Source organism: Somniosus microcephalus, chromosome 10, assembly GCF_052327205.1.
Source record: "Somniosus microcephalus isolate GS21.2 chromosome 10, FLI_Smic_1.0, whole genome shotgun sequence".
Taxonomy (NCBI): Eukaryota; Metazoa; Chordata; class Chondrichthyes; order Squaliformes; family Somniosidae; genus Somniosus; species Somniosus microcephalus.
Window position 1 is genome coordinate 213,520,522 of NC_140996.1, and position 25,884 is coordinate 213,546,405.

Genomic DNA, 25,884 nt, shown 5'->3' on the forward strand with positions numbered 1-25,884 from the left:
GCAGCGCCGGCCGTCTCCCGAGTGCTCCACCCTCCGTCTCTGTTTGCCTCCGCCTTCCGACTCGCTGCTCGGCCCCGCTGCAGAGCCACCCGATCGAGCCCCAGCCCGCCGCCCAGGAAGGATTAGTGCAGTACCTGCCACCAGCCCGGCTAGCTGGTGAACTCACAGTTTTTTTTTTCTTCGACCTTCGTCTGAGGAATCGATCTCCTTGAGGTGCTGCCGAATTGCAGGTAAGTCCGTTTCCAATTCGTCGCCACTGTTGTATCCGTGTGTTAATGGAGACACGGAATGCAGGAGTTGGTTTAACAGGTGTTTACTGAACAAAGTCTGGAGGTGAACTAAAAGATACAAGACGCTATACAGGCTTATATACCCGAGTGGTCACTACCGGTATTACAGTATACAGGGGCTCTTAAAGGTACATACACTACAGGGTTCAAGCTGAAATTCATTCAGTTGGACTTAATTGGCTAGTGAATTCCTTTACTGAATTCTCCGCCTCTCTACACTCTCTCCTCCATGGACTGTAGCAGTTCAAGAAGGCGGCTTACCACCACCTTCTCAAGGGCAATTAGGAATGGGCAATAGATGCTGGCCTTGCCAGTGATGCCCACATCCCATGAACGAATAAAAAAAAAGCCTGGAAGTTCCCTACTGGGCCCATTTTGTTAGTTTTCAGTACCACTATAGGAAAGGCAGCCCTTGCTTCTAAACTACTTTTATTTTCTTCTTCTTCTTCTTAGGCAGTCCCTCGGAACCGAGGATGACTTGCTTTCACACTAAAAATGAGTTCTCAGGTGACTGATGAGTCCAATGCGGGACCTACAGTCTCTGTCACAGGTGGGGCAGACGGTGGATGAATTGGCGGGTGGGTGGGGTGCTTGGGTTAACGTGCGCTCCTTCCGCTGTTTGCGCTTGGCTTCCACTTGATCCTGGCGAAGAGACTCGAGGTGTTCAGCGCCTTCCCGGATGCTTCTCCTCCAATTTGTGCAGTCTTGGGCCAGGGATTCCCAGGTGTCGGTGAGGATGTTGCACTTTTTCAAGGAGGCTTTGAGGGTGTCCTTGAAGCATTTCCTCTGCCCACCTGGAACTCTCTTGCCGTGCCGGAGCTCCGAGTAGAGCGCTTGTTTTGGGAGTCTCGTATCGGGCATGCGGACAATGTGACCCGTCCATCGGAGCTGATTGAGCGTGGTCAAAGCTTCAATGCTGGGGATGTTGGCCTGAGCGAGAACACTGACGTTGGTGCGCCTATCCTGCCAATCGATCTTCCTGGCTGCAATGCTCCATCTCACCCTCAGTAAGCTCCACGCTGGAGTGGAGCTAATCTACAGAACAAACGGGAAACTGTTCAACCTCCGTCGCCTCCAGTCCAGATCCAAGGTCGTCCCATCCTCTGTCGTCGAATTACAGTATGCAGACGACGCTTGCGTCTGCGCTCACTCGGAGGTCGAACTCCAAACCATCATCAACACCTTCACCAAAGCGTACGAGAGCCTGGGCCTTACACTAAACATCTGTAAGACAAAGGTCCTCTCCCAACCTGCCCCCGCCACACAGTACTGCTCCCCGATTATCAAAATCCATGACGAGGCCTTGGACAACATGGACCACTTTCCATACCTCGGGAGCCCACTGTCAACAAGGGCAGACGTCGATGACGAAGTCCAACACCACCTTCAGTGTGCCAGTGCAGCCTTTGGTCGCCTGAGGAAGAGAGTGTTTGCAGACCAGGGCCTCAAACCCAGCACCAAGCTTTTATTTTCAAGGCTCTATTAACCATGCTAATTTGCGCCTCCACCTATTACAGACATTATAGCAGAAGCGGTAATTCGGCCCATTGTGCGTGCGCCTCCAATGATTTAAAGGAACCTTCAATTTTCAATACATCAACTCTATTTGCTAGAAACACGTGGCTTTGTACAAGAATTACAAGTTTGGTTAATGTGGGTGTTTTCTCCCCCCCTCGGCTGTGCCACTAGAGGTCCTCGCACTCTATCACTGTCTGAATTGGCTGGGCCAGCTCCACTCGCAGCCAATCACCGCTCAAGCAGCGGGTTAACAGTTCAAGAGCGAACTGTGTCAAATTCAGAAACTGCGCGGCTGTAGCTTATCACCAGGCGCTGGGGTTCAGGTTATGGCTGAGGCACACTGAATCCGGTCGGGGCTTTCTGCACACAATAACCCACAACAATAATCTATTCAAATTATTTTAATAAATAATATTGGCATACTTGAGAGGGTGAAGGGTGGGGGAGGTGAGAGCAAGGGGAGTGGGGCTAAGTGGATAAGCTCTTTCGAATTCATCGCCGATGCCCATTATCCCAACTCCTGCAACGCCTACAGTACAAATCTGTTTCAAACTCCCAAAAGCAGTATTTTGCTATCACATTTTTAAGTTAGGCTGCTTGCACAGTGAGAATTAAACAAAACATTTGGAGAGAGGCGCATTGCTACAAGGTGCAAACTATCGGAATGCGTGCGTTTCCTGTCGATTTGTAGAGCAGCCGGATGTTTGAAATCGATTGCGAGAAGATAAACATGTGAACTGTAGCTTCCTAGAACCACGTACAGAATGGGGAAGTGTCTCTATACTTCTCTCTACGTGGTACTGCTATCACTCAGGAAGTCAGGCGGGTTTTCAAACACTACACACAACAAAAAATACTCCAACTCCACCCACCCACCCCGCAACCTCATGCAGTGAAGCAAAGACGAGAGAGCAGCCTTGCCGCTCAGGGGCCCATCATAGAAACCATGAGATTGGCCGTCTATCACGGGAGAATCAGCCGGGCAGAGGCCGAAGACCTGTTGGCATCGTCAGGCAAAGACGGCAGCTTTCTGATCCGAGACAGCGAGACCGTGCCCGGGATCTATTGCCTGTGTGTGCTGTAAGTATGGGCACAAGTTGGTAGATAAAGGAAAGGGGGGCGGTGGTGAGTTTATTAAAGATAGATATAAATATGAATTGCCTTTTTGAAGGAATTGATCAATTCAACCACTTTGAGATAAAGTGGCGAGGATCAAATGAACTGGAGTAGTTTAGCATTTAGCGTTGAGTTTTGACTCCTTCATGTACAGGAACGAAATATCGAACGAATGGACAACGAGGCAGGAAAATACAGCTGGCCCTCTTGAGAGGGTTTATTTATTTTTACTGGCTATCCCTGGAGCAGTTTACATCCGAGGCCAGTCCTACATTGACTGGATGAACTGCACGCGGATTCCACCTGTTTGTAAACAGTCGCTGTTCTGGCCGGCGGGGAGAGGTCGAACCTGGCCGAGGTGTCCTCGGGAGCGCCAATTTCAGAAGTGTTATTGACTCGGCGTACAATGCCACTCGGTCCCAACCACACCACAGTCACTAAATTAATCCCCTTGCTCGCATCAAGTCTCGGAACCTGTTCAATGCACACTGTGGGTATTAAAGGATCAGTTTAGCAGTTTGGCGAGGTATCATTTACCCAGTAAAAGGCACATCATTTTCGCAGGATCCAACTTCAGACATTTGACACAAACATAGATTTTAAATCGAAGATCAAGTCCAACCCGCCGAACACTGACGCCAGTATTCGATTATTTTCTTTTAAAGAGGAAGTCTATTGAATCGTTATGATTTTGTCTGAAACAATTCAGAAAGCCACAGTGCTGTAACAGCGTGTTTATGATGTGCCCGTGTAAAGTGCAATGCTTCCTGCACCTACCTCGATTAGGCAAAATATAGATGATATCTACCTTTGGTCAGTGGGTTATTAGGAGGTTACACAATTAATCTAGGTTTGCGATAGAGATTTGGAATAACTTCAACTGCACTGTCCGAGGTGCCTTCTTTCGGATGAGAGGTTACACCGAGGCCCCGTCTGCTCTCTCAGGTGGATGTAAAAGATCCCATGGGCACTATTTCGAAGAAGAGCAGGGGGAGTTCTCCCCGGTGTCCTGGGGCCAATATTTATCCCTCAATCAACATCACTAAAACAGATGATCTGGTCATTATCACATTGCTGTTTGTGGGAGCTTGCTGTGCGCAGATTGGCTGCCTGTTTCTCACATTACAACAGTGACTACACTCCAAAAGTACTTAATTGGGTGTAAAGCGCTTTGAGACGTCGGGTGGTCATGAAAGGCGCTATATAAATGCAAGTCTTTCAAGTCTTTCTTTAACACTTCATCTTGTCTGTTACAGAGCGCCCACTGACCCGTTGCCGAATTTAAGTTATATGTTTCACTTTTTTTTTAAAAAACGCGCTGTCTTTCTTCACAATTTTAATTTCCTTTTCCGTTCTAATTTTACATTCATTTACAAACCCGTAACTGACACCACGGGAAAGTTAGTAACCAAAAATGTAACCGTCGATGTAAAACGCAAATGTTACATTGATGACGAGGTCGAACCTTCCTCCGATTTTGGAAAACATTAACGAAATTGATGTGTAGGGATGATTTTTAAAATCTATTTTAAAGTGGAGTTAAAAACCAAGTGGACAGTGCGAATGTTTTTAAATAAAAAATCGATTCCACACTTTGGCGGAGCAGAATTAGGTACAAGATGGAGCGGGTCATCACATCTCTCCCTCTCTCCAATAAATATTTAAATCGTCTTCGTTTTGGTGTACACCAGTCGAAACATTTAGCCTTGCATCCATCATCGTTGTGTGCAAAAAGAACCGGTTGAATATTCTGGCTGGAGTCAAGTTGTCTCAGCAATGCATGAGTACGCGCGAACCTTTCTGTGGGATATAAATGCGTTATAATATACCGAGTCCCGAGGGGAGAGGTGGAAATTGGACCACGAGGTCGCTGAAGGCAAGCAGGGAAATTGCGTTACCAAAAGTAACAATATTTTACTCCTCGCCTTTGGGATCCCTCGATGGCCACAGGGAATTTCTGGTCCAGCGAGAATTTAATGAAAATGAAAATAAGAAAGCTGCATTTTCACAGCTGGCCTCCGAGTTCAACAGACGAACAGGGGGCGGTATCTTAAAAAAAATACACACCCGCATATCATCTTCATAGCAAATTAAAACAATATGAGAGGGGGGAGGGGGGGGCTCAAATGCTTTAAGACGTTAGCAAAGGTTGATTAAAAAAATACCAGGAAAAACTGCGAGGAATTCCGTCAAGTATTTTGCCGCAACCAAATATATTTTCCCAATGAAATTCTTCATATGTGACCTGATCTGTTTATCTATTCCTCATTGTTTTGGACCTTTTCACAGGGATCAGCAGAAAGTCTTTGATTTAAAATCTAGTGAAATACGCCACACACACACACACTGAATATTTTTGTTGTGGGGGAGATTTTGACTTTAAACTAGCCTCGTTCTATATGTTTAACCTGTGAACCTTAAAGGAAATGTAATTCAGTCTTGTTTCTTGAATTTTGTCACCAAGTTTACTACCGTACTTGGTTTGAAATCCACAGCAATTTACTTTAATAGAAAGAAAGACTTGCATTTATATAGTGCCTTTCACAACCTCAGGACATCCCAAAGCACTTTACAGCCAATGAAGTACTTTTTTGAAGTGTAGTCACTGTTGTAATGTGGGAAACACTGCAGCCAATTTGCGCACAGCAAGCTCCCACAAACAGCAATGTAATAATGACCAGATCATCTGTTTTAGTTATGTTAATTGAAGAATAGATTTTTTTTCTTGAAGAATAGATATTGGCCAGGACACCGGATAACTCCCCTGCTCTTCTTCGAAATAGTGTCACGGGATCTTTTACATCCACCTGAGAGAGTAGATGGTGCCTCGGTTTAACACCTCATCCGAAAGACGGCACCTCCGACAGTGCAGCGCTCCCTCAGCACCTCACTGGGAGTGTCAGCCTAGATTCTTGTGCTCAAGTCTCTGGAGTGGGGACTTGAACCCACAACCTTCTGACTCAGAGGGGCCTCCTGAAGGGAATTGCATAGCAGACGGATCTTTGCATCCATCCCCTACTTCGCACTTGAACCCTACACACTGCAGGGTTGACGATTCAGTTTTGTCCCACAAACTATTAATTTTCCCAACGCGCTCCAGAGCAGTGTAAAGGGCAGGGGGTGGGTGGCAGGGTGAGATGGGGGCGGAAAAAAACCCTTTGAAAGGAACGGAGGCGGAGGTACTTTCGAACATGTTGCTGTTTTTGCAACTTGCCGAGTGCTCACCACGCGTGCATTGCTTATTATAACCAGATTTTTGACAATCAGGGGCGAGGATATATACACTGCTGCTCAGTGCCTGGAATTACTCCCTCAGCCTCCGCCACCCCTCCCTTCATCGGAGTTGTAATTTAATATCGTGTAAAACAAACGCACATTTTTAATCGAATATTGCACATGTCTAGAAATGCACGCACAGGGTTACCCGTGCAAACATTGAGTACAACATGGTGCTCGGGAACTCTGCTTTCTCCCAGTCTGTCAGAGAGCGACAACGTTTAGAATAAAAACGAGGAGAGTTTTCTTATCTCAAAATTTGATTTGTCTAAAATATGATTTAATTTTAGTGGAGAATTTTACGGTTTGATGTTCCGGAGACCCTTGTGACGCCAGAGGTGGCATTTAAGGCGTCTCCGGATCTGGACCCATGAAGTGTTTTACATGTTTAAGGGCGTTTTAGCCGCTTCTCCTGAAAACCAGAGTTGAGATACAAACCACAGAAGCGACAGTTCGGGAGCAGCAAAACGGAAGGACTCACAACTAATATTGTCAAAATGCGTAACCGATCTGAGCTCGCGGTGTGCGCATTCCTTAAATAAAGAAATTCGTAAAATATCTTCGTCTAAGGGGTTGAGGTAGGCGGAGGGCTGGAGGTGGGGGCATGGGTAAGGGGCACTTCCAAGAATCGCTCTTTTAGGATCAGGCGTGTTTTCAAAATATCTATGCTTGATTACAGAGAGCTGTTCCCAGAGCGGACACCACTCCCCCGGGCACCACCACTCCCTCTGGGCACCACCACTCCCCCCGGGCACCACCACTCCCCCCGGGCACCACCACTCCCTCTGGGCACCACCACTCCCCCGGGCACCACCACTCCCTCTGGGCACCACCACTCCCCCCGGGCACCACCACTCCCGCTGGGCACCACCACTCCCTCCGGGCACCACCACTCCCCCCGCACCACCACTCCCTCTGGGCACCACCACTCCCCCCCGGGCACCACCACTCCCCCCAGGCACCACCACACCCCCCGAAAAACACCACTCCTCCCGGGCACCACCACTCCCCCCGGGCACCACCACTCCCCCCGGGCACCACCTCTCCCCCCGGGCACCACCACTCCCCCCGGGCACCACCTCTCCCCCCGGGCACCACCACTCCCCCCGCACCACCACTCCCTCTGGGCACCACCACTCCCCCCGGGCACCACCACTCCCCCCGGGCACCACCACTCCCCCCGCACCACCACTCCCTCTGGGCACCACCACTTCCCCCGGGCACCACCACTCCCCCTGGGCACCACCACTCCCCCCGGGCACCATCACTCCCCCCGAAAAACACCACTCCTCCCGGGCACCACCACTCCCCCCGGGCACCACCACTCCCCCCGGGCACCACCACTCCCCCCGCACCACCACTCCCTCTGGGCACCACCACTCCCCCCAGGCACCACCACTCCCCCCGGGCACTACCACTCCCCCCGGGCACCACCACTCCCCCCGCACCATCACACCCTCTGGGCACCACCACTCCCCCCAGGCACCACCTCTCCCCCCGGGCACCACCTCTCCCCCCGGGCACCACCACTCCCCCCGCACCACCACTCCCTCTGGGCACCACCACTCCCCCTGGGCACCACCACTCCCCCCGGGCGCCACCACTCCCCCCGCACCACCACTCCCTCTGGGCACCACCACTCCCCCCGGGCACCACCACTCCCCCCGGGCACCACCACACCCCCCGAAAAACACCACTCCTCCCGGGCACCACCACTCCCCCCCGGGCACCACCACTCCCCCCGGGCACTACCACTCCCCCCGGGCACCACCACTCCCCCCGGGCACCACCACTCCCCCTGGGCACCACCACTCCCCCCGGGCACCACCACTCCCCCCGGGCACCATCACTCCCCCCGGGCACCACCACTCCCTCTGGGCACCACCACTCCCCCCAGGCACCACCACTCCCCCCGGGCACTACCACTCCCCCCGGGCACCACCGCTCCCCCCGCACCATCACACCCTCTGGGCACCACCACTCCCCCCGGGCACCACCACTCCCCCTGGGCACCACCACTCCCCCCGGGCACCACCACTCCCCCCGGGCACCACCACTCCCCCCGCACCATCACACCCTCTGGGCACCACCACTCCCCCCAGGCACCACCACTCCCCCTGGGCACCACCACTCCCCCTGGGCACCACCACTCCCCCCGCACCACCACTCCCTCTGGGCACCACCACTCCCCCCGGGCACCACCACTCCCCCTGGGCACCACCACTCCCCCCGGGCACCACCACTCCCCCCGGGCACCATCACTCCCCCCGGGCACCACCACTCCCCCCGGGCACCACCACTCCCCCCGGGCACCACCACTCCCCGCGCATCACCACTCCCTCTGGGCACCGCCACTCCCCCTGGGCACCACCACTCCCTTGGGCACCACCACTCCCTCTGGGCACCACCACTCCCCCCGGGCACCACCACTCCCCCCGGGCACCACCACTCTCCCCGGGCACCACCACTCTCCCCGGGCACCACTCCCCCGGGCACCACCACTCCCCCCCACTCCCCCTGGGCACCACCACTCCCCCCCGGGCACCACCACTCCCCCCGGGCACCACTACTCCCCCCGGGCACCACCACTCCCCCCGGGCACCACCACTCACCCCGCACCACCACTCCCTCTGGGCACCACCACTCCCCCTGGGCACCACTCTCCCCACACCACCACCCCCCCCGGGCACCACTCCCCTGTGTACCGATCTCCTGAGCAAATATACCCAGGATCCAGAGAATCGCCGCGTTACCTATTTGACTAGCCTGCTGTTTCGAGCATGTTGCTGTTTTTGCTCTGGGCTAAGGTTAACCAAAACAGCAGATCTATTACTTTAAATTATTATAGGATAGCATGTTGCCTATTTAAAAATAGCTAAGACAGTAGGAAACAAAAATGTGCCATTGTATTGTGTTTCAGTTTAAGGTTTATACTGTCGATTTATAAATTAGCTTGAAATATTTCAATTGTTGATCTCAGGTAGAATCATTCAGATGGTTTAAACCTGTTCGCTGTATTAATACGAACAGCACCGACTATGTGAACTTTTTAGACAGTTGTCTACGGCAACATTTGAAGATTTGAGTGCAGGCTGAGCCATGGTTTGCATTTTATAGCCTCTTATCAGCTTATCATTTTCCACAATTTGTTCACCAATTCTGCTCGCAGCTGGTGGTTTAATGTGGGTCAGTTGAATGTGCATGCAGATAAATGTGGGGAGGGCTTTATTGTTTTGTTCTCAGTGTTATTCTGAGCGGCAGAGGGACTAAATGAGAGTGAGTTGTTAAAAAAAACCTGACAATGAAGACAAGGCAAGAGCAAGAGGAAGACAGAGCAAGGTGTGAACCGCCTCCATTCCTATCCTCTTCAGCTAAGCTCTTGCAGGTTACACACAAGAACTGGTGCAAAACATGTTCAACTTCAGATCAGCCTATCTCATTTTTAAGCAATTACAGAGCGCCAGCGAAAAGACAAAAGAGGAATTTCCCATTAACAGCATCAGCTTGCTGGGGTAAAAATAAAACAGTGAATGCTGGAAATGCCAAACACATGCGTAGAATCATAGAAAATAGGAGCAGGAGTAGGCCATTCGGCCCTTCGAGCCTGCTCCGCCATTCAATATGATCATGGCTGATCCTCTATCTCAATACCATATTCCCGCTCTCTTCCCATACCCCTTAATGCCTTTTGTGTCTAGAAATCTATCTATCTTCTTCTTAAATATATTCAGTGACTTGGCCTCCACAGCCTACTATGGTAGAGAATTCCACAGGTTCACCACCCTCTGAGTGAAGAAATTTCTCCCCATCTCAGTCCTTAATGTCCTACCCTGTATCCCGAGACTGTGACCTCTCGTTCTAGACCCCCCAGCCAGGGAAAACATCCTCCCTGCATCCAGTCTGTCTAGCCCGGTCAGAATTTTATACGTTTCAATGAGATCCCCTTTCATTCTTCTAAACTCTAGTGAATACAGGCCTAGTTGACCCAATCCCTTCTCATACGACAGCCCTGCCATCCCAGGAATCAGTCTGGTGAACCTTTGCTGCACTCCCTCTATGGCAAGTATATACTTTCTTAGGTAAGGAGACCAAAACTGCATGCAGTACTCCAGGTGTGGTCTCATCAAGGTCCTGTATAACTGTAGTAAGACATCCTTGCTCCTGTACTCAAATCCTCTTGCAATGAAGGCCAACACACCATTTGCCTTCCTAACTGCTTGCTGCACCTGCATGTTTGCTTTCAGTGACTGGTGTACAAGGACACCCAGGTCCCTTTGTACATCAACATTTCCCAATCTATCACCATTTAACTAATACTCTGGCTTTCTGTTTTTCCTACTGAAGTGGATAACTTCACATTTATCCATGTTATACTGCATCTGCCATGTATTTGCCCACTCACTCAACTTGTCTAAATTGCCTTGAAGCCTCTTTGCATCCTCCTCACAACTCACAATCCCACCTAATTTCATGTCATCAGCAAACTTGGAAATATTACATTTGGTTTCCTCATCCAAATCATTGATATATATTGTGAATAGCTGGGGCCCAAGCACTGATCCCTGCGGTACCGCACTAGTCACCGCCTGCCACCCCGAAAAGACCCATTTATTCCTACTCTCGGTTTCCTGTCTGTTAACCAATTTTCAATCCATGGCAGTATATTACCCCCAATCCCATGTGCTTTAATTTTGCACACTAACCTCTTATGTGGGACTTTATCAAAGGCCTTCTGAAAATCCAAATACGCCACATCCACTGGTTCTCCCTTATCTATTCTACCAGTTACATCCTCAAAAAACTCCAGTAGGTTTGTCAAACACGATTTCCCTTTCATAAATCCATGTTGACTTTGTCTAATCCCGTTGATATTTTCTAAGTGTCTTGTTATCACATCCTTTATAATAGACTCTAGCATTTTCCCTACTACTGATGTTAGGCTAACCGGTCTGTAGTTCCCTGTTTTCGCTCTCCCTTTTTTAAATGGGTTACATTTGCCACCCTCCAATCTGCAGGAACTGTTCCATAATCTATAGAATTTTGGAAGATGACAACCAATGCATCCACTATTTCCACAGCCACCTCTTTTAGTACTCTGGGATGCAGATTATCAGGCCCTGGGGATTTATCGGCTTTCAGTCCCATTAATTTCTCCAGCACTATTTTTTTACTAATACTAATTTCCTTTAATTCCTCCTTCTCACTAGACCCTTGGTTCCTTAGCATTTCTGGGAAGTTATTTGTGTCTTCTTCCGTGAAGACAGAACCAAAGTATTTGTTTAATTGCTCTGCCATTTCCTTGTTCTCCATTATAAATTCTCCCGTTTCTGACTGTAAGGGACCTATATTTGTCTTCACTAATCTTTTTCTTTTTACATACTTGTAGAAACTTTTACAGTCCGCTTTTATGTTCCTTGCAGTTTACTCTCATACTCTATTTTTCCCCTCTTAATCAAACTCTTGGTTCTTTTTTGCTGAACTCTAAACTGCTCCCAATCCTCAGGCTTGCTACTTTTTCTGGCAACTTTATATGACTCCTCTTTGGATCTAATACTATCCTTAATTTCTTTTGTTAGCCATGGTTGGGCCGCTTTTCCTTTTGTGTTTCTACGCCAGAAAGGAATGTATAAATGTTGCAATTCAACAAAATGAAAATGGCTGTAAAGTGCACAACAAGTTCATGAAAAGCTGAAAGAGACTGATGGCGAGTAACTTTACAGGTTGCTAAAACACTCATCTGCTTAGAGGGGTTGACGGTGTTTAACTTTACACAAATATTTTAAAACATTTTAATATGTTTTCCCATCTGATGCCATTATATCATTGGTTCTCAGCACACCTCTGTTCCCTGGAGTCTTCCTTCATTAGAGAACTGTTGAAATCCCAAAATACTAACATTTTCTGCACAACACCCGCCATGGGTTTTAAAGAAAGAAAGACTTGCATTTACATAGCGCCTTCCACGACCTTGGAACGTCCCAAAGCACTTTACAGCCAATGATTTACTTTTTGAAGTGTAGTCATTGTTGTAATATTGGAAACGCGGCAGCCAATTTGCACACAGAAAGCTTCCACAAACAGCAATGTGATAATGACCAGATAAGCTGTTTTAGTGGTGTTGATTGAGGGATAAGTATTGGCCCCAGGACACCGGGGATAACTCCCCTGCTCTTCTGCAAAATAGTGCCATGGGATCTTTTATGACCACCTGAGAGCACACATGGGCCTCGGTTTAACGTCTCATCTGAAAGACGACACCTCCGACAGTGCGGCACTCCCTCAGTACTGCACTGGAGCGTCAGCCTAGATTTTGTGTTCAAGTCTCTGGAGTGGGACTTGAACCCACAACCTCCTGACTCAGAGGCGAGGGTGCCACCTACTGAGCCACATCTGACACTTGAGGCACAACCAGTCCTATTCCCCAAATTTGGGTGGGTATCTCGGTTTTAAAATGTTACTAGTTGGTTCCTTATTTTTTTTCCCTCCAGGAATCGAACATTTGTTCATACTTACCGGATTTCTGAAACTTCTGGAAATTGGTCTGTTCAGGTAAGGAATACAACTTGTTCAAGCCATTCGCAACACACTGAATCCCAGATCTGAGGGAGTTTGTCCATTCTACGGCCCCTACCTGCGGTAAAATAGGACAATATTTACACAGAAAGACAGGTACCTCGGAATTAAATAACAGATTAAATAAGCTGCTGAGGTGGATAAGGATAAGGAATGCCAGAAAATCATGACTTATAAAACTACCTAAACTCTAAACCTCTGAAAACATCAACTAACTGAACTGTTTGGACACATTATAGTGGCAAGAAGTAACAACACTCCACATTTCAAAAGACGTTACCAAATTTTTCTTCAAAGGAAACAAAAGTGGAACCACCTTGCAAAAAAGAGGGGGAAAGTTGCTCATGGAAAACCTAAAGGAATGTAAACTATAAAAATATTGATGTTACGAGAGGGATTAATTGACCCTGACATTTGGCTCGGAATTTAAAGATGCTGTTAATATGATGCTTGTATTTGGTGCAATGTTATAATTGAATGAACAAAGACACAAAGCACATGCTCCTATGTTCAGTTATCGTTTGGGGCTTGTCCTTCATAAAATCTGCAAATGTTGCACAGCGTCATGGCCTGTATACAATACATAAGAACAGGTGCTTATCCACACACGAAGACTGCATTTAACACCAGTCTGACTATGTGCCCCTTTTTGCCTAATTAATGGGTTACAAATTCCTGCTGTTCTAAAAGTTTCCGTGAGAATGCTTACCTATTGGTGGTTGTGGAAAGCTTTCTCTGTCTCCACAATCGCTGTGGCTGCATATTTCTTGGGGTTTTTTTTTGTGCACTGACACCTGCCTGCACTCACAGGGGATTTTAATATTATTTTAAAGATAAAACAGAACTGGCCGCAAGAAAACTTGGCAGCACCTCAACTCTGATGCAGGATGTTTACACTCGGCTCTGAGGTCGGCTGATGGTCGACTGTTGAAAGGAAGAAAGCACTTGCATTTAAAAAGAGCTTTTCACATCCCCTGTATGTTCCAAGGCGCTTTGCCGCTATGAGTACTTTTGACGTGTTTTTTTTTCATTGATGGGATGTGGGCGTCGCTGGCTGGCTAGGCCTGCATTTAGTGCCCATCCCTAATTGCCCTTGAGAAGATGGTGGTGAGCCGCCTTCTTGAACCGCTGCAGTCCATATGGTGTAGGTACACCCACAATGCTGTTAGGAAGGGAGTTCCAGGATATTGGCCCAGCGACAGTGAAGGAACGGCGATACAGGTCCAAGTCAGGATGGTGTGTGGCTTGGAGGGGAACTAGTAGGTGGTGATGTTCCCATGCGTCTGCTGCCCTTGTCCTTCTAAGTGGTAGAGGTCGTGGGTTTGGAAGGTGCTGTTGAAAGAGCTTTGGCGAGTTGCTGCAGTGCATCTTGTAGATGGTACACACTGCAGCCACAGTGCGCCGGTGGTGGAGGGAGTGAATGTTGAAGGTGGTGGATGGAGTGCCAATCAAGCGGGCTGCTTTATCCTGAATGATGTCGAGCTTCTTGAGTGTTGTTGGAGCTGCACTCATCCAGGCAAGTGGAGAGTATTCCATCACACTCCTGACTTGTGCCTTGTAGATGGTGGAAGGGCTTTGGGGAGTCAGGAGGTGAGACACTCGCCACAGAATTCCCAGCCTCTGGCCTGCTCTTGTAGCCACAGTATTTATATGGCTGGTCCAGTTCAGTTTCTGATCAATGGTAACCCCCAGGATGTTGATAGTGGGGGATTCAGCGATGGTAATGCCATTGAATGTCAACGGGAGATTGTTAGAGTCTCGCTTGTTGGAGATGGTCGCAGTTATGCAGGCCAAAAGGCAGCCAGTACGGCACAGCAAGATCCCACAGGCACCAGTAAGATAAAAGGGCCAGTTGATCTGCTCGTCGGAAAGATAACGGCTCAGAATTTGTGGTCCAGATGACGGCGAACTGGCAGCGTTCGCCGTCATTCCGCCTTTGCAACTGACCGCAACGACGGGACTTAGCGCACGCGCAGGCGGAAACCCTGATGTTGCGGTCTGTCATTGACAGCTCCAACATAGGCTGCGCTGTGCCACCTGCCCCGCCCCCCAACCCCACAGAGCCGGCAATCAGTGAAATCTCTCAAATCAGGGAAACAGATGAAAACCTCGCTTCTTCTTGTAAGTCTTGCTGCAGTTGTACAGGGCCTTGGTGAGACCACACCTTGAGTATTGTGTGCAGTTTTGGTCGCCTTATCTGAGGAAGGATGTTCTTGCCATGGAGGGAGTGCAGCGAAGATTCACCAGACTGATACCTGGGATGGCAGGAATGATGTATGAAGAGAGATTGGGTTGATTAGGCTTATATTCGCGAGAGTTTAGAAGAATGAGAGGGGATCTCATTGAAACTTATAAAATTCTAACAAGACTAGACAGACTAGATGCAGGAAGGATGTTCCTGATGGCGGGGAGTCCAGAACCAGGGGTCACAGTCTAAGGATAAGGGGTAAGCCATTTAGGACAGAGATGAGGAGGAATTTCTTCACCCAGAGAGTGGTGAACCTGTGGAATTCTCTACCACAGAAGGCAGTTGAGGCCAATTCATTAAATATATTCAAGAAGGAGTTAGATATATTTCTTAAGGCTAAAGGGATCAAGGGACATGGGGAGAAAGCAGGGACAGGGTACTGAATTTGGATGATCAGCCATGATCTCATTGAATGGCGGAGCAGGCTCGACAGGCCGAATGGCCTACTCCTGCTCCTATCTTCTATGTTTCTATGTTTCTGCAGTAATTACACTGTTAAATATCCCACTAAAAGTTAGACCCTAAGGGATTGGGTGTAACTGAGGTTTTAACAGCGTATAGACTGCTAAGCAAAGGTTATGGGCATGAAAAACTAATTTTAGTTTTGTGCAGTGTCAAATTTATTCATTTAAATAAAAAATAAATTTTTAAAGAAACTTTTAAAATAATTTTTTTTCAAGTTTGTCATTCTTTATTTCAGGTTTGCTTTTTCCTCATGTGAAAGCCCCAGTCTTTGTTTTGTTCTCTCTGACATTTTTAAACATTTAGAAGTTTAAGAGCTTATCTACTTCCTGGTTTGCTGTCTGTGAGAATTTTGCATTTGGATTGGCTGCTTAGACAGCTTGTTGATGTCACAGCAGCTCTTCGCTGGGAATCCCCACTATACTCCGTTGATTTGAATTACACGTCGGAAAAGCCGAACCTCTCGTCACAGAGATTGCGAGATCTTTGTGGGAAGCTTACTTCGGGGCCAGCGGCGACCGCCTTTGCTTCGCCGCTGACCGCAAATTACGGGCCATTGTTTTTTTTTTCCATAAATGGTTTCAAACGAGGGAATAATTTTTCCAGTTAAGTAAGATGTACAACCACCAACACCAGAAGTCCTATTGCTAAAATAATTTCCATTTCTCTCTCTTGTGTGGAGGTATTGATTATTAAGGCAGCCTATGTATTTCATCAGCAGCAAATAAAACATCATAACTTAAGTTATTATTCCACCCCTGCCTCATCCCCACCCTGTTCCCTGTTGGGTTTGGTGACTTGCAGAAAGTAGCAACTCTACCTTTAACATTTTGCTGAAGTATCTGCTTTTAAATGGATACGACAGGATTCATAGATGAGCGGTAAAATATTCCCTGAATGGATCTTGAAACACAAGGGCCAACAATCTAAAACCAGATTGGTAGCACTCCCAAGAAGTGGACTGGGCACGAAAGCAACACTGGTAAGTTTGAGATGCTCCGTGTTGTAGATGCCATAGTTCACAGGTACAAGAAAGCCAACTGTTGTGATTTGGAGCATCATGGAAAAAAAAGAAAGACTTGCATTTATATAGCGCCTTTCATGACCTCAGGACGTCCCAAAGCGCTTTACAGCCAATGAAGTACTTTTGAAGTGTGGTCACTGTGGTAAAGTAGGAATCATATGACGACATTGACAGTAGCCAACATATTATTGGTTCACACACATAGTTAAGTACAAGATACTAAACCCTGGTCTGTCAACCCTCCTGATTGTCGTGATTGATTTTAAAACAACTTAAATCAACGACAGACAATGAATCAAATTCAACCTTTTTTTAAGGCACAGAGCTCTTTTGGAGCACAGCTCTATTGTTTATTAAAAATAGGGAGTCCAATGTATTGTACAGGTCACTGAGTTACATTGGGTAGAAAGTTATTTTTCCCTCAGAAGTGGTCCATTGTACAGTCAAGATTTCAGACCTTGGTGTTTGCGGACTTGTTTGACGCCTGTTTCGATGAGCATGTTATACAGAATCTACAAAGTGAAGACATCCCCTTTCACACGCACTGCGGTTTTCAGAAGCCCAGTGACCAATGCAGAAAGTATCGTGTTTACTCATGGATTGGTGACTTGCTTAGGCCCGAACCACCGATTTCTAAATTCATCCTAACCCCCATCCCACCCACACATTGTCAACCTTATAATCAACATCTTGACTGCCCCTTTCAGTAGAAATCGCAACTGTTTTGTAAAGAGTATTTGATTCTATAGGACATCCCACATCGTCCAATAGATATAGCTATTGAAGGAGGAAAGGATGAATAATAGGATAAAACATGCCAGTTTATGTATATTTAAGTGAAATACAGCAGTTATTTCATGCCAGGAAGATGGATGCCGTTCTGAATGCAAGCTGCCGATTTATCACAGGTTGCTTAAAACCAACAAACACCAACAGCCTATATATCCTGGCGGGTATCGCTCCCCCTGATATAAGAAGAACGGTAGCCAGCAAGAAAGAGCGACTCCGTCAAACACCAGATGAGAGGCACCCTTTGCATTGTCATACACCTACACCCAGCCGCCTAAAGTCAAGGAAGAGCTTCATGAACAGTGTTGTTCCATTACAATCAACCTCATCTGAAGCCCGCATCGCCTTGTGGAAAGACCGGCTCGCCAGTCTTGAACAACCCCCAGCGATGGAAATTTTACCTGATGAAAGCCTTCCCCCAGGAGCTAATTGCAACTGGGCAATCTGGAAGTGCCTTAACAGACTTAGGACCGGTGTAGGTTGCTCAAAGGTGTCACTAAGCAAATGTGGATATTCAACCAGCCCGACAACTTGTGAATGTGGAACTGAGGCACAGACTATGCAACATCTCCTGCAATGCCCATCGTTAGAGGAACCCTGCACTGTTGCAGATCTTGCCGAATCCAACAACAAGGCACAAAAATGTGTCCAGTTCTGGCTGGGCTATGTATAGACTGTCCGTGGACACGATAAGAAGAAGCAGCTATTAGACTAGATTATATGCATTTAAATTGAGCGGGTCAATATAATATTAAAGAATTTAACTTTATTCATACTGCCACTTTCATATCAATGCGAAGTGGCTTCTGCTGTGCATCAATGTGCAAAAGGCAGTGGGCTAGAAATTCAGTGGGCTTTGCGCCCAGTTACCGCCCAAATAGGGTTTCTGAGCCAGTGTAAGAGGGTGCGCTGATATTCAGCGCTGCGGTAATGGCGGCGGTAGCCGGTAGCGCTGCGCCAACACCGATGACGTCATCGGTGTGCGCAGTGCCCCGGTTCCGCCCCGCTTCCGGCCCAAACCCCATATTTAGTTGCGGCCGCCTCTTCTGCAGCGGCCGCAAACAGCGATTGAAAAACGGGGCTGTACTGCTGCGCTACTGGGGCGCTTTAAGGTGGAGGTGCGGCCGGCCGCTTTTTCGGCGGCTGCCTGCCCGCACCTCCTTCCCCGGCCTCCTCCACCCCCCCCCCGCGGCATTGCCGGCTGCTTTCCGCGAGCCCGGCACTTCTCCGTGGTGCCGGGCTCATTTGCCGGCACAATCCAGCGGCGATCTCGCTGTTGCAGGCACCTCCCCCTTAAGAGAAGGAGGAGGCCTGCAGTACCGCAGCCTGCCGCTCCGCAGCGGGTGGCGCAGCGGGGCCTACAGCGCAGAAATTCAGTTTCAGTGCCCCAAGCAGGGGCGGGCACACCCTGGAATAGCGCCCGGTTCCGACTTGGGGCGCAAAAGCCGAATATCTGACGGGTGCACCTGGCTCCGCGCGCAGCGCTAACTTTTGGGCGTTAGCCTGCTGGCGGGCCTTAACTGAATTTCTAGGCCAGTATAACTACAGTCGGGTCCTACTCTGAGTCTGGAATAGAGCAGTTTGAGAATCTCCTCAGGGAGGCTGTGCATCACTTGGATTTAGTAATTTGCAGCGTATAACTCCAGATCAGTGTCAGGTTGGTAAGACGGGTGACCTGTTGGGCCTCCCAGCACCTCATAAAGCTACAACAGAATCTAATGTTTTGAGGAAATGGCTGCTCCTGCCTGGGCTCTCAAAACATTCAACATTTATTGTCCGAGCTTTGCCTATGCATGTAAGCAGGAATAAACAGAGCGTTCCCTTAGCAGCCAGTGTGTGATCTGAAAACAGGCAATAGAACTGGTCAACCTAAACATTGCATTCTGCAGTTAGTGCCAGTAGTGCAGTATAACCTTAGTCTTAAGGGCAACATTCATTGTTTTTTGAATCATCGAACCATTGAAATTTAATGTACAGAAGGGGACCATTTGGCTCCTCATGCCTGTCCTGGTTCTTTGCTCGAACAATCCAAAACCACTCCTGCTTTGCTCTCTCCCCATAACAATGTATCTTTCTATGCTTCAAACATTTATCCAATTTTCCCTTAAATCAAGCAATGGTCTCTGCCTCAACCACACCCTGTAGCAAAGCATTCCATGATCCAACAACATTCGGTGTAAAGACATTTATTTTAACCTCTCTCCTTTCACTCTCTTCATGATAACTTTAACTTGATAACCCCTTGTCACTGACTCCCCAACTAGAGGATGTCATCTATCCCTTATTCACTTTATCAAAACTCTTCAGAATTAAAAAAAAACTTGACTAAATCTTCTCTTAACCTTTATTTTTTCTTGTGGAAATAGTCCCAGTATCTTGCATCTCTCTTCATCATAACTATATTTTTCCATTCCTGGCATAATTTTGGTGAATCTATGCTGGAACCTTCCTGTGGGTTTAATGTCCTTTTCATAATAGTGTCCAAAACTGCACCCAGTACCGTAACTTGACCTAACCAATATTGTTTAAATAAATTGTTGATTACTTCTTTTCTCTTGTACTCTACACTCTTATTTATGAATCCCAAAATTCTATTGGCCTTTTTATGGCTTAATCTATCTGCACTCACACTCTCAGTGAATTCTGTACTTTAAACCCTTAGGTCTCTTTGTCTATCCACACCTTTCAGTATCATTCCATTGAGTGTATTCCCATTCCTTGTTTTTCTCCCAAAATGTATTATCTCAATCTTATCTGCATTAAATTGCATCTGCTGCCTGTCTGTCCATTCTGCTAACCTATCTATGTCTTCCTAAACACTTTTACAGTCCTGCTCACTGTTTGCAAATCTGCTACTTTTGCGTCATTGGCAAATTTGGGAGTATGTTCCTTCTATCCAACTCTCAATCATCTATTTTTCCGAGAACAAAAGTGGACCAGTACTGAGCCTGGAGTTTACCACTTCCACGCTTCTCCAGACTGAGCAATACCTATTTACCTTAACCTTTTGTTTCCTATTCATCAACCGACTTTCTATCAGTGTTCTCTTGTACCTTCTAAGAAGCCTGTTGAGAGACACGTGCCTTATGGTAATCGAATACACATTGCAGCTACCACATTCCCTTTATCTATCTAACTGGTGACTTCAAAAAACTCTACATAGGAACAGTTGTAGGCCATTCAGCCCCTCAAGCCTGCTCCACCATTCAATTGGATGATGGCTGATCTGTACCTCAACTCCATTTACCCGTCTTTGTTTCATATCCCCTGATAATCTTACCTAACAAAACTCTATCAATCTCAGTCTTGAATGCTCCAATTGTCCTAGCATCCACAGCCTTCTGGAGAAAGAATTCCAGATTTATCCTACCCTTTGTGTGGAAGAAGTGCTTCCTGATTTCCCTCCTAAATGACCTAGCTCTAATTTTAAGATGATGTCCTCCTCATTCTTGAATTCACCCATCAGAGGAAATAGTTTCTCTGTATCTACCCTATCGAATCCTTTTAACATTTTAAACACCTCGATCAGATCACCCCACAATCTTCTATACTCAAGGGTATAGTCTATTAAATTTCCACAGAATGATACTGGGCTTAAAGGGTTAAATTGTGAGGACAGGTTGCATAACTTGGTTTATCTTCTCTTGAGAAAAATACTAAAAAAAAGCAGGGTAGGGGAACATTGGACAGACTCAAGCTTAGGCAAAGAAAGCTGAGTAGGGCAAAAAAAAACAATGGTATAGGAGGTGGAAGGTTTAAACAATGCCAAGCTCCACCTGTGCCTTCCTCTCTCCATGTTTTCACTTGCCCATTTATCCCTGATTATCTGATTTTTATTCTCCTGCATATATAGGGGGAAAATTCAGTATCGCCCCATTTGGGGTGCCATTATCGGCCGTGCGCAAAGTTTAGCGCCTGGCGCTAATTATCGCCTCCGACGGCAAACTTGGCTTTTATCGCCCTGATAGGTGATTGGAGCACTAAATCAGGCGCTTCACACCTGTCTTAAGGCGCAAAGGCTGAGGAGCAAGGCACTACCTCAGAGCGCTGGCGAAGCAAGGAAGAGCAAATCAAAATTAACCTGCAAAGTGCTGCTCAGTACTCAGAACTCCTTCACACAGCGTTGAATCTCTCCAGAAGTCTCTCTCTCTCTCTCTCAGAATGCGTAGTGCAAAAATGTCACCGACAAAAAAAGGCAGGAAGCGGTCGCCTTTAAATAGCGCTCCCCCAGTCCCTTTCTGACTGCAAAACGCTCCTCTCAACCTGTCGTTGCTAGCGGCAGGCGGTAAGGCAGGGGGCACCACTCAATATCCGGTCCGGGCCGCTACCGGGGCGTTGCGCACTCGACTGACGTCACGATCTGCTGGCGCAGGAGATCGTGGCGGTAGTGTTTAGCGCCGCTGCAAAATGTCTAGTTAATTTCACGAGTGGCGCAAACATAGCTGCGTCCGGGTGCTAGTTACTTTGCGCCCCATTAGTGTCCTCTTAAGGCACTACCGGAAGGTGCAAACAACTGAATTTTTCCCCCATAATGTCCACATATCTGCTGAAAATATGTGTCCCACTTATTAGACTGACCTTTCAGATGCTCCAGATTATAATAAGACCTTTCTTCATATTTATAGCATGACTTAACGTCCTGGTATCAGTACAGACCAAGAACTGGGATTAGGCTGGATGGCTCGTTTTCGGCCAGCACAGACACGATGGGCCGAATGGCCTCCTTCTGTGCCATAAATTTCTGATTCTATGGTCTTACCATCAATATTCAGCCTGAATAAACCGCTATGCAGTTCTCCTTGGCCTAGTCTTGTCCTGGTACTCTTGTGCAGCATCAGGGGATTCTTTATACTGTATCTTGTTAAAAAAAAACTGGATAAATATCAAAAACAGTCCACCGTGACCCTTGTCCCTCAACCCCCATCAACACGGGTTCACGTTACATACACAAACCTCGCATCTAATTCTGGACATAAAAATAAATAAAAATTATCTTGACTACTTCCAATTGGATTAATACAATGATTTACAGTCTCATTGTAATATTTAATCTTTGGTTTGCTATAATTTGGTGAAAGGCATTAAATACTTAATTACCACAGACTGGATGCAGAGAGAGCCTGGCACAGTGCAACCTCATAAAGCCACACTGATTCACATCATAAATCACTAAACATCAGAAATTTAAAAAACTCTCATTTCATACCTATCGCTTCTGGTGGGAAACTAATAAAATTACGCATTCATTTCTTGTTCGGATTCGCATTTTTCTTGATTTTCCTTTGAAAAATAAATTTACAAATGTTTCAGTAATAACATTGCATTTTATAGATTGAGGATACACTTCAGTAATACATATTGTTTCAATTTATATCTTTATAGACCTAACTCCTCTTCAGCTGCGAACACCTTCTAATAAGCAGAAACCAATCCTGTTAAAGCTGAAAGGGCCTTTAAATGGCAGGTTAAGGATTCTTTTAAACGGTGAACAGAAATGAACAAAACAGTTAACGTTTTAAGTGTTACGACATTGATGTCCCCACAGCATAATTTCAAGGCCTTAAGGGCTAGATTTTCAGTATAGGCAGTTTTGGGGCGCTAACCTTAGCGCCCGCCCGAAGTTAGCGCCCGCCCCAAAGTAGCGCCCCGTTGCCGGGAATTCAGTGGCTTCGCCCTAAGAGGTTGGTGGAGCGCTAAAAGAGGCGTTCCACTACTATCTTTAGGCGCTAAGCCGGCGGTCCAGAGGGATAGCGCCCAGGCGGGGCGCAGCGCGGGTGCGGTCATTTTTGGACTGACAGCAGACCCTGTGGCGCCGACCAGCTCTTAAAGGGGGAAGGGACGAATTGGTCTGCTGCCACGCCCTGCACACTGCAGCCTTGCAAAGGGGCCTCAACACTGCTGCTCAGCCCCAGGGAGTCATGGCAACGCCAGAGAGGGCCCGTCAGCGTGCCCTGCGCTTCTCAGAGGGTGATCTGGACATAATGGTCACAGCTCTGGAGGTGAGGCGCAAGATCTTGTTCCCAGAGAGTGGGAGGAATCCAACCCACCACGACTACACCAAAGCCTGGAAGCAGATCGCCCAGAGGGTGACGTTCACCGGCGATGCCCCCAGGACCCACAAACAATGTCATAAAAAATACAACGACCTGACCAGGATTGTCAAGGTGAGTAGCCTTTCCAGTCTCCTCCTCATTCTTGCATGTACACCTGACATGATGGGCAAAGGGAGCTGAAAGTCCTATTGGCCAGCCCTCAGCCAGCAGCATTGGGACAGTCATGAGCATCAAATGGCCATTCGGCACTCTACACTTTGGCCAAGCTATTCCACCATGGGAGGCTGTGCACACTACATCAGGGCTTCACTCTGGCCAAGCTATTCCACCATGGGAGGCAGTGCACACTACATCAGGGCTTCACTCTGGCCAAGCTATTCCACCATGGGAGGCAGTGCACACTACATCAGGGCTTCACTCTGGCCAAGCTATTCCACCATGGGAGGCAGTGCACACTACATCAGGGCTTCACTCTGGCCAAGCTATTCCACCATGGGAGGCAGTGCACACTACATCAGGGCTACACTGCGCACTTACAGCCCGCCCTTTCTCTTGCAGGCTAAAGTAGCCTTTAATCGCCAGGCCCGTGCCAGGGGTGGCCGCGCCAAGCTGCAGAAGCTCACTCGGCTGGAGGAGCGCGTGTGTGTGCTCATGGGAGCCCGTGTGATCGTCCCCACAGCGTGCGGAGTATCCGACCCTCCACTGCCCGGCAATGGTAAGGACCTCGCCTTTTGGCCCTCTCGCGTCGCACTGGCCCATCCGAGCTACCTCCTTTGCCACTGTCCCACCAATGCGCTGAATGCCACCAGTCCTAACTCCCTCGCTGACGCCGTCTCCTCACTCTGAAGCTACTCTTGTGCATTCCTGCTTTCAGCTGGTGACGACCAGGACCCTGAAGCTGCCAGTGACAGCACCTCCGAGCAGGAGGAGGAGGAGGAGCAAGCCGGACCATCGGGGGAACAGTCACGTCCCGCAGGAGAGGAGGAAATGCTTGACACCTCCTCACTGGACGAGTGCCTGGAGGAACTGTCGCAGGGCAATGCAGCTTCTGGGACCAGTGGCGTCCAGCCACCCAGGAGCCGTGCGCGTGGCCCGCGGCCTTCCCCCCAAAGGGGGGAAGGATCAGAGGGGAGTGCTGCTGATCGGCACACTCGCCGCCACCAACGTGGCAAGGGTCCCTTAGTTCGGCCCCCTCCTCCCCAGCGGGAGAGTCGCGACTCCAGTCCGGACACCTTCACCTCGGAGGAGGTGCGGAAGCTGGATAAGATGACCGAGGATTCGGACCGGCGCCACACGGAGCTCATGAGCGTGGTGGGGCGCATGCCTGAGGCCATCGAGTCGCTGGCGACCAGTGTGCGCGAGTTCGAGGCAGCAACTGCCGCGAGTGGCCGCATGCTGACTGATGCCGTCAAGACCCTGGCGGATGTGATGCGCGCGCACACCAGGACAACAGGGGCACTCACTGCTGCCACACGCGCTGTCTCAGGCAGGCATCGCCAGGGCAGCCGCCGCGCTGGACCATCCCAGCAAGCCGCCCCTCGGCTGATTGTTGCGGATCCTGCAGTGCGGGCCCGGCCGAGTGCCACCGCACCACAGCACCAGCCAGCGCATCCCAGACGCCAGCTGGCCCACATTGCGCCATCCATCACCGCCATTCCCCCACTGGGGCGTCAAGGGCAAGCGGCTGCAGCTGATGGTGGCCAGGCTCAGGTGCGCCACTCAGCAGACGGCCCCTCGAGGCCCAAACGCCGTGTAGGCCGCCCCCCAGCGGCATCTGGCGGAAGGGCATCTGAGCCTCAGGCACCTTCCCCAGCTCGCAGCAGCCACTGGGCAGAGCTTGCGAAGGAGCAGCAGGCCGGGCAGGGGAGGCAAAAGGCTGGGCAAGGTCTCGCCCTCGCGGGCCACTCAGTAGAGGGTGTGGCCAGCTTTCCTTTTATATGGCGGTGGCCATCTTTATTTTGCCCATGGTTGTGTTGTTGGAGGGCTTATTTTTTGCGTTAGGCCGACGTTGAGGCCCGGTTTGAAGAAAGGTGGAGTGACTCCTCCCCAGTTTGTGGGAGTGAGTCGTTTGTTGGGCTTTTTGTGGGGCCCGTTTATTGTTTTTGGGGATTCATGTGGGAAGGGCTTTTCATTTTTGTGTAATAAAAAATTATCTTTATTCATGCAGTCTCCATGGCTGTTCTTCTTAGTGTTTGTTGGCTTCGCCGGCTGAGGGCTTGCGGAGCGGCTGCATTCATCTTCCCTCATGGCCCCTGGCCATTCCCTGACAGGGGGCTTAGAAGTACCGTGTAACAAGGTGGCGTCGTGCGGCCCTTGGCCCTGGTCGCTCCCTCCTGGGAACGTACTCCTGCTCCTCCTCCTCCTCCTCCTCATGCTCCTCCTGCTCCTCCTCCTGAGGTGCTGGTCCAATGTCAGGTGGCAGTGCCTGAGTCCTGCGGATAGCCAGGTTGTGTAGCATGCAGCAAACCACCACAAATTGGGAGACCTGGTCCGGCGAATACTGGAGAGCTCCTCCGGAGCGATCAAGGCAGCGGA

The 25,884-nt window shown here is 48.8% G+C and overlaps 1 protein-coding gene across 1 annotated transcript in view; it reads left to right on the forward strand.

Annotated features, from left to right (window-relative positions):
* The first annotated feature begins 2,670 nt into the window (after positions 1-2,670).
* The window catches only part of LOC147112079 (SH2 domain-containing protein 1A-like), an 89,728-nt gene continuing 66,514 nt past the window's right edge, over positions 2,671-25,884 (forward strand). The window contains exons 1-2 of the mRNA XM_085999598.1: positions 2,671-2,888; positions 12,689-12,749. Of these exons, the coding sequence (XP_085855724.1) occupies positions 2,755-2,888; positions 12,689-12,749 (195 nt within the window). The 5' untranslated portion in view covers positions 2,671-2,754. The remainder of the gene's footprint in view (positions 2,889-12,688; positions 12,750-25,884) is intronic.